The following is a 9,709-nucleotide window of genomic DNA, read 5'->3' on the forward strand; positions in this document are numbered from 1 at the left end:
AACACCCCCCGCATCAGCACAGGCCAACTCCGCCGTAACCTATATCACCATGATATATTATTATATCCACACATCCGTCAACCCAGGAGAAATCCTTCAAGTCAACGCACTCTACCGGCCACGAAAGCGAGTTTGAAGCATGCATATCATACATGCATGCACTCGCCACGCGGCGGGGGATACTGGTAACCGGTGCGGCAATCCCTGGTACGATATGATATACTGTATGGATGCGGGCTGCCTACAGTACCGGTATTGTGCCGTGGGAAGTCGGGGACGTACGGTGGTGGGGTTCGGGATTTTGCTTCAAGTTATGGTCTAACTTACATAACCTTACTGGCAGAAGGGGGCAGTGGATTTGGTGATAGCTGGCCAAACATTGTTTGCCAAGAACTGGGTTGGAAAAATATCACTCGCCCGACAATAATTACTCGTAAACTAGATTTCTATCAAACAAAAAAGCACCCAATTACCGTACAGTACAGCACCTCACCAAGCACTAGCTTAGCATAACCAGAATGCATCGTTTTTATTTTATCTTGTTTTGTTTTTATGATAACGGCGATACTTGTACCATACTTAACTTGTCACCTAACCCAATCTCATCCAACACGTAAAACAAGCGCACAGAGAGACGTGCCACCCACGCACCCACCACCTACCTTAAGAAGACAAGACAGACGCATAGAATATCAAAGATACAGAACACAAGAAAACATAACATAAGCTAAGAAGCGGGGGCAAAGGCAAAAATAATAGCAGTGAATATTGCAGAAGAAAAGAAAAAAGGGGGGGTGGGGAATATGATAAAAGACTAGAAATACAAACCGAGGATAAGGGGTGTGCCCTGGGATATGATAGTAATCATGTGAGGAAGACAATTTTTATACTGGAGGGGAACAGAAAGAGAGAAGGGTCGGCAACCGCAGAGCATGGCAGAACAGAAATATCATATACGGTATGATACGCTTATAACTTTTGCGCAGAAAACTAACTTGACTCACCAAGCTTGCCCTTACCATCCCCCTAACTTTGAAGCAGGGGGGAAAGGGGGTGAAGAGATAAAGAAATAAAGAGTGAAAAGGAAGAAAAAAGGGAAAACACGAATATAAAAAATATAAAATGCCTTATTTTTGGTGTTTTTTTTTTTGTTCTCAACCTCATTGCCTACCACCCATTCCATAGGAAAAAAGCCTAGGGAAAAATGAATAAATGAGGGATGTATCCGGAAGCAGTAGTGGTGGTAAGTTATAGTATAGGTCTTGCCATCGAAAACTAATTGCTGGAGGTGAGAGAGAAGGAAGTTGCCAGGTTGTACGAATGCTAGAGTCTCACTATTTACCCCTAACGTACCTTTTGCGAGCGTGTTTGGTTTTCAAAGGGGGGGATTTCTCCTAGTATCTTCTACGGTGGCGGTCACCTCCACCGCCGCCGCCGCTACCGCCGTATCCTCCCTCCCCGCCATCGTACGCACGCTTTCGGGAATATCCGCCGTCATCGTGTCTGTCATCTCTACCGTGACCGCTATACCTTCCAGAGTCTGCGAACCTATCCCGAGCGCTTCCACCTTCACGGTCGTGCCCACCGCGATGACGATCATACCCACCACCCCCACCACTACCGCGGTGCCCACCATCACCATACCCGCCTCCTCCACCGCCATACCCACCACCACCTCCGCCTCTACGTCCGCCAGGCCCAGTGGGCGCATTGGGTGGTGCCTCACCATGGCCACCATGGTATCCGTTCTCATGTCCTCTACTACCCCTATCACCTCCTTGGTAGCCAATACCTCCGCGGGGTCCACGGCCACTCCCGACTTCAAACCTGTTTCCACCACTAAAGCCTCCCCCACGGCCACCACGGAACCCACCTCCTTGGTACCCACCCCTGAAACCACCTCCTCTGCCACCGAACCCTCCTGGGCCCCTTGGGCCATCTTGACCAAAATATGATGGACCGGTTGGTCGTGTGACAGGAATTTTGGTGTATCCCCTACCACCCAGGCCTCCTCCTAGACGCCTTGGCTTCCAGCCCTTGACAGTACGGCCACGCTCAACGTCGACGAGGACGCGGCGGTCCTTTATACGGATCCCATCAGTTTCTTTGTAAGCCGCTGTATCGGTCAGAATGGAAAAAATATCCAAAATCATCTTGTCAGTTTACTGTTCATACTTTCCTTCTAAATTTATTTCCCTACCAAAGGGGTAAAACAGAGGAGAGAAGGCGGATAAAGCAAAAAGGGTATGGGGTGGGAGGAGACATGTGATAGCGAGTAAAAAAAACGAGGCGTGAAACCACGGAAACGCAATTCTTTTTCATCGCACCCGCTCCGCTTTCTTGGAATCGGGTGTAAAAAATGGAACACAGTGACCAAGGGGTGGGGGTGAGGGGTGGGGGTTTGTAATTTAAAGTACCCTTCATATCCTTCTCTCGTTCGTAAACAATGAACGCATACCCCCTATGTTTACCAGTTTCTTTATCGCGCACAATCCTGATCTAAAGAAATGGTCAGTATCAATATTCCAGAGATCGATGCTGAAGCGGTACTAAAAACTCACTCTTTCAATAGGCCCAAAGCGGCCAAACTCACGTTCAAGGTCCGGCTCCTTAACATTGTAATTCAACCTGGACAAGAAGAGAGTTTTGAAAGGATCGCCACGGACCTGAGGATCATGTTCCGGATTATCTGTGACAAGATGTTCAGCCAATCAGGAACGAGAAACAAAAAGGCGAGAACATATTAAAAACAAGGCACAAAAAGGGAGCAACGAGGGAACAGGGATTACCGTACATTGCACAAGCGCAGCCTTTGTCTTTTCCGCTATCGCAGCCTTCTTTTCCTCGCGCAAGCGATCCCGCCTCTGCATCCAACTCTCGGTCGGAACATAGTCAGGGTCGGGAGTACGAAGGGTTTCGAGATAAGCAGCGACACCGGTAATAGGTGCAGTTCTACGCTTGTCGGGAGCATAGTCGCAGTGGGGGAGGTAACGGAGAGGAGGCCTCGGCGCGAAAAGCGCGAGAAGGTTCGCTGGGAGTTTATCTGTCATGGTCAAATGGACCGAATCTACGGAAAAGTAGAAGTTAAAAGCAAATAGTGGTAGTAGCAAAAACCTAGAAGTAGCAAGGGTAAAGGTGTTGTGTTGATAAGAGATGTTTTGATGGAGAGTTGAAGGGGGGAAAGAACGAGAAAGCGAAGGCAAAGCGTGTTATGTCTGGAAGCGATGGTTCTCGGCGTTTTGATTTCAGCAGTGGGCGGCGAAAGCTAGCCACTCACAGGCAAAAAGGTGTCCTAGAATACAATGCCCTTGTCTCTGTACCAAACACTGACTGTCAGAGCAATACCTGAGTATCAATGACTCTGATAAACCGCCAGACCCCTCAGCTAGGCGTTGCATTTCTTGGCTTGGGTCGTGCATGTGATTCTACCTGTTATGGACGAGGACCTTGATTTTTAATTTTCTCTTCTCTTCTCTCAATATAATAACTATCAATACAATGACCTCAGGAGAGCTTGTCTACTTCTGAGTAGGGCTTTTATAAATACGTATATTATTACAAAATATGGGGGAATTTTTGACCAAAGATTTTATACCATACATTCAATACATATGTACTTTAAAGTTTTTTACGCTAAATCATAAGCGCTAAGCCCTAACCTAATGATAATAAGATGTAAATTAGATTTTGCCCTGAGTTTATGGTAGCAGATTTTCTCTCAAACACCAGATTAATAGTTTAAGTAGCACAATTCACACCTTGTACGAACAACTCAGAACGAAAACTCAAACTTTGTGAAAATGGGTCATACAAAGAACCTACAACTTCACAGTGCTTTCAAGACTGTAGCTCCTGAAATTGGTAAGAAGGTACAGCCACTTGGCAGAAGTGTTTGTGATCTGAGACAAAGTAAAATTGCAGTTGCGCCATAGTAGGTCCTGGGGCATATGGTGGGGCAACCTTGGAGTTGTCAATGGACAAACGATCAACATTCGGTATCAACAATCAACACTGGTAGTGGACGATCAACTCATGAGAATATTAAAGTACTAGTAGTATAAATTAAATAATGAAATAGCTAATACCTTGAATAACCTCTCCTTGCTTCCAATACTGCAGCTATCCTATCAGGCATTGATTTCCACAACTTCTCAAAGAACTCCTCAGGGATTGTCTTCCAAACCAATGGTAATACTTGTGCAAGTCTTCTCCTGACAGCCTCTTTTCCTCCTGGAGTATCTCCAATCCTTGGATACTACTGGTGCAATTACTTTTTAAGCTCAACACATATATGTTCAATATAATTCAAATCAGGGGAATAAGGAGGATGTTCTACAACTTCAATAAAGATTCTCTCTAGTCAATCCATTACACTATAAGCTTTGTGAACTGGAGTATTGTCTTGCTGAAACAGGATATCTTGCATACTAAAAGAAATCATTTGATGAATAACAGGAAAAAGATGCCTTCTCAAGAGTCTGATATATCTGTTTTTGTTGATAGTTTGAGTAATTGGAACTAAGGAACCTTGTCTCTTACCCTAAAAGCACCCCCAAACCATGAGCGATATTCCCTTATCCTTCTCCTTTGGATGTATACAATCTGCCAACCATTTCTCTGCAGGTTCTCTAAATACCCACTGTTGTATTGGATTCTTGGATTTCTTCACACTATACTCATTACTCTAAATCACTTTCTCAAAATCCTCAACTGTCTAGTTCTTATGAACTGTAGCCCACTTCAATCTCTTAGCAACATGGTCTGGCTTCAGCCTGGGTTTTGACTTAGTTAGCAATTGTTTAATATTTGTCTCTCTGAGTACCCGGTCCACTGCAGACAAATATATTAGAGAATCATATCATATCACTCAGGGTAGTACAGACTTACCTGTATCAAGAGAAACACTAGGTGCATATTTATCCTTAAATGCAGATCTCATCATTTTCCGGTTGGATTTGGCAGCCTTAATCATTGTACAATGCTGCTGATGACTCAAAATATGTATGTGACTGGGACAAGGAAGATTTTCTAGAGATTGGCGCTCACATGCCCGGAAAAAGAAGCTATTAACTGTTATCCAAAGCCATCCAATAATTTGAGTCACTAAAGCAACATTCTGGAGGCTGTAGAAAAAGGCGATTATCATACCCTTCTCTGTAAAGCTTATTTTTCTAAAGAAGATTTTGGGTGGGAGTCTTTTTGTTGCCACATGCTTGGAATTTCCAGATTGGTTAATCATTGGTAAAAAAGATCAAGGGAATTAATCGTGAAAATGAGACTTTGATTGGTGGAAATTGTATAAATGGTTGGTTGTAATAGGTTGAATCGTTATGATTATGATCATCCTTGTTGCAAGTTGGTATTTTGGCGAGGCCAGAGGTAGCTTAGTCACCTGAGACATGTTTCACGAACACTTCTACCGAGTGGGTGTAAGTTCTTGAACTATTTAATAGAATTGCATTTTGAATTTACTAAAGGTAAAATAGCTTGAATTGGTTCAGTATATTAGATGTGGCAAGACCTTTACCAAAATTCCAACATGTTAGTACAAGCATTTATCCAACTGTGCTAAGTACTAGGAGTAGATAAGCATTGAAGGCAAGGCCAGCATTAGAACTACAAACTTGGCTGTAAGTCAAAAATGTATTACCAGCAGAGTTCAACAGATTTCTCCTGTAGAAAAGCATAATGCTGATCTCTCATTCATCTTAGCAATCTATATAAACAATCTTCTATTTAAAGTAACACAATCGCCATACTTTCTTGTACTGTTTTAGAAGATTTCACCAGCCTATAAGCCATGGGGTCTATTTCTCTTGCATACTATCTTAGTTGATTAGACCTATCTTTAGGTCAAAGAAGATATTGAGAAAGTTATTCAATCATCCTACTATCTCAATATTATTACTGTTAAAAGCGAAAACGTAATCAAGGATCATATTATCAACATTTCTGTCAATACCAAAAGAGGTACCTTGCACTACTTGTCTGAGAGTGCTAGATTGTAACATGTCCTCAAGATGCTAATCATGTTTCTGGATAGTGTGTGATAGTTTGACAGGTAGCCTGCTCTACTAGAGAGGGGACAAGGGCTGAGAATGAAAGAAGACTTCAAAGGTGTACTGGAAAAACTAAAAAATAACTGTTCAACTGAGTATAGTGAAATACAGTTTGTAAAAGTCTGCCTTTTCCATTGTAGAATCAGGTGGTCTTTAAATACACAAATTAGTTCTTGTGTAGTATAAATGAAACTAAATAAAGATATTAAGTGTTACTATCACGAATGTGGCTTGGCACAGAAAAGATTTTCACAGGATTCATGATTATAAGTTATAGGTATGTTATTGATTTGTGTATATGACTCATTTAGGTTGTATGACTTGTTATGTTATGATTTGTTATGTTTCGCACATGACTCGATTATGAGTCATAGGACTTGCACCTGGTGAGTATGTCCTGCAAGTATGCCTTGCGGGTATGCCTTGCGCATATGACTTATATTTCGTACATGACTTTATTACGAGGTCATGGATTTTGTGCATGTGACCACTTGGAGTCATATGACTTGTTTATTATATTATAATTGGTTTATAAGTTTTCGCACATGACGTTACTACAAGGTCATGGGTTTTGAGCATGTGACTACTTTGGTGATATGACTAGTTTATTATAATTTGGTTTTACGTGTGTGACCACTTTGGATTACAAGACTTGAAGTGGGAAGAACACTATATAAGGAGGCCAGTATAGCGAAGGAGGATAGGTTCTTTACGCTTTGTTCTAAGTACTTTTCCTTGTCCTTGCTGTCGCTTCGCCCCTTAGCGTTTCTTTCGCCCTCATCATGGGCCTTAATGCCTTTGATTCTGGGGGAGATATCTGAGTTTGCTCAGTAGTTCCTGGGGTCTTTAGTGTTGAGGCTTATTAGGCGTTGCATGGCGGATTACTTGTTTGCTTCTTGTTTCGTCGCCTGATGGCTTCTCACGATGCTGTCACTTCGAGCACTTCATCATGGTCGCTTACGAGCCCCTTTCGGTAAAATGTCTACGGCTTTCTGTCTATCATCTACTCGCAGGTTTCGCGTTTGATTGGGGGGATTGAACATTGTGTTTGGGGGGATTACCCGTGTCATTCTTTGGGCCAGCTTATGTCTTTTGTTGGGTTTTAACGAAGTCCTTAGTTTTCACGATACAAAACGCCCTTAGGTTAGACTGATGACCTTCCCAAGTATCAACAGGTCGTACTGGCCGCATCAATGTAGTAGGGAGGGGGCCTTGCCGGCCCCTCCCTCCTCGTTACTACATGTTTCTACGGTCAGAATCCTATGATATTGTTTATCACTGTTCCCTTAGAGTTTTTGTCCTTGCCGCATTTACAGTGGTTCAGCCAGGTCTCTCCTCCTCGCTACAGTAGGGATGGCTTTGACCCTGAGAAAGCTTACCCCCTGGTGTGGTTTTTCATTGCTGCCTGGGGTGGTGTGGGATGATTGGCTGCCAGACACTCGCATTGTCTGTGCGTTTGGGTAGTTCGGTTGTGGATTGTGGTTGGCGGCTTCATCCATTGTAAGTGGAGCCTACCTTCTGTTTGTCTGCTTCTGTTCGTTCAGCCTCCCCCTTCTTGTCGCGTCAGTTGGGGATGCCTTTGGCCTGTTGTTCAGTCCGTACCTGTTGCCGGACCTGTGGGGCTGGCTTTGGCTGGCTCTGCTTACTCTTTCCCGACTGGGTTGGATTTTGGTTTGGCTGGGTTGGATGGTGTGGCTGGTGCCGATGCCTTCAGGTGTTGGTGCTGCCTCCTTCGTGGCTCCTGGCTGTGGCTGGTAGGCCCTCCTCGGCTATACGGTGCTAAGGGTTGGGGCTATGTTCGTATGGCCAAGACCAATGGCTGCCTGGCAGGGCTGGGTATATGCTGTCCTGTGGCTGTCGAATGGTTGATCTGTCTGAGGGGCTGGGGGGGCTGGATGGGCTCGGGGGCGTCTGGTATGTGGGGCTTGGGGGGGGCTGATTGGGGGGGGAGAAGCACCTGCGAGCACTGGTTGGGCCTGTGTCAGGTTGGGCGAGGTCTAATTAAATGTTTCCAGTCCAGCTTAGGCTGTTGGGCGAAGCTGCTGAGTGCTGTAAGGTTCCCCGATGGACCGGTTGGCTGATGGCCACCTGTGCAGATAGTGGGTTGTGACCACCTGGTTGGACTTGTTTGGGTTCTGAGTGCTGGAGGTTGTGGAAGTTTGTTTGGTTTCTTTGGTTTGGCAATGGGCATGGCTGGCGGGGGCAAGGCACCAAGGGTGGGAGATAGGCCCCACTGACCGTTTTGGTCTGTCACCACCTCTATGTATTTCCTTTGTTTATGGGTTTTGTTTTTTGGGGGACAGGCAGCGGGGTACAGGTCCTCCTTACCATTATGCTCTTCGGAGGCACTTGGCAAAGTGGGCTCATAGGATCGATGGCCAGGCATGCGGATGCGAGAGGTGGAAATGTTGGTCACCTCTTCTCTGCCATTGTGCCGCCTGTAGTTTATATTTGTTTTGGTTTTGTTAGTTTTTTATTGTGGTGGAGGTTTCGCGGGACAGTGTTTAGGACTGTGTGGTAGTGATTTTATATTTTGTTGGATGAGGAATCTGGTTGGGTCGGTCTCTTGCTCGGCTTCGGCTATGCTTGGTGCTGGTTGGCTTCATACCAGAGGGGCTACGGACTTGGACTGGAGCGGGCGCTGGGTTGTTTGATGGTCTTGTAATTAGTTTTTGTGCGGGCATGACTCGAGGATGGCAGGTGTGGGGCCGTAGACGTAGTTAGCTTAGGATTAGTGGTATATCGGTTAGTGGTATCCCTGTGCTGGCGGGGGCTCATTGTATGCCAGTGTTGGTGGTACGAGTTTAAATAAAATTAGATTAACTTCTAAGTACTTTTCCTCGTCCTTGCCGTTGCTTCGCCTCAGAGCCTTTCCTTTGCATCCATGATGGGCTTTGATGCTGGGAATTCTGGGAGAGATATCTGAGTTTGCTCAGTAGTTTCTGTGATTCTTGATGTTGAGGTCTGTTTGTGTTGAGTGGTAGGTTACTTGTTTGTTCTCATTTCGTTGCCTGATGGTTATCTCACGATGCTGTCACTTCGAGTACTTCATCATGGTTGCTTATGAACTCCTTTCAGTAAAATGTTCTTGGCTTTCTCTCTATTATTTACTCACAGGTTTTGTATTTGATTGGAGGGTATGGAACATTGTATTTAGGAGGATCACTCTTGCTATTCTTTGGGCTAGCTTATATTAGTTGAGTTTTAATGGAGTTCTTAGTTCTCGCGATGCAAAACGCCCTTGGGATAAACTGATGACCTTCTCAAGTTTCAACTCATCGTACGGGTCATATCATCCTTCAGGAGGCTAGACAGTACCTGCTCAGCTCCTCCTCGTCCTGTTACATTTCTACAGTCGAAATCTTATGATGTTGTTTATCACCATTCCCTTAGAGCTTTTGTCTTTGCAGCACTTATAGTAGTTCAGTCAGGTGTCTCCTCGCCTCAGTGGGGATGGCTTTGACCCTGAAAAATCTTACCTCCTAGTATGGTTTTTTATGATTGTCCGGGATGGTGTGGGATGATTGGCTGCCAGACACTCGTATTGTCTGTATGGTTGAGTGGTTCAGTTGTGGATTGTGATTGACAGCTTCACCCATTGCAAGTGGAGCCTACCTTGTGTTTATTTGCTTCTGTTTGCTCGCCTCCCC

At 44.8% G+C, this 9,709-nt stretch overlaps 1 protein-coding gene; it reads right to left on the bottom strand.

Annotated features, from left to right (window-relative positions):
* Positions 1-504: 504 nt before the first annotated feature.
* GSTUM_00005871001 (uncharacterized protein) lies at positions 505-3,190 on the bottom strand. XM_002837965.2 has 4 exons: positions 2,795-3,190; positions 2,562-2,689; positions 2,418-2,499; positions 505-2,116 (listed from the first exon to the last, which is right to left on the bottom strand). Exons 1-4 carry the CDS (start codon positions 3,048-3,050, stop codon positions 1,395-1,397), a joined length of 1,188 nt encoding a protein of 395 aa, XP_002838011.1. The 5' UTR covers positions 3,051-3,190; the 3' UTR covers positions 505-1,394.
* Positions 3,191-9,709: the final 6,519 nt, after the last annotated feature.

Source organism: Tuber melanosporum (assembly GCF_000151645.1).
Source record: "Tuber melanosporum whole genome shotgun sequence assembly, scaffold_21, strain Mel28".
Taxonomy (NCBI): Eukaryota; Fungi; Ascomycota; class Pezizomycetes; order Pezizales; family Tuberaceae; genus Tuber; species Tuber melanosporum.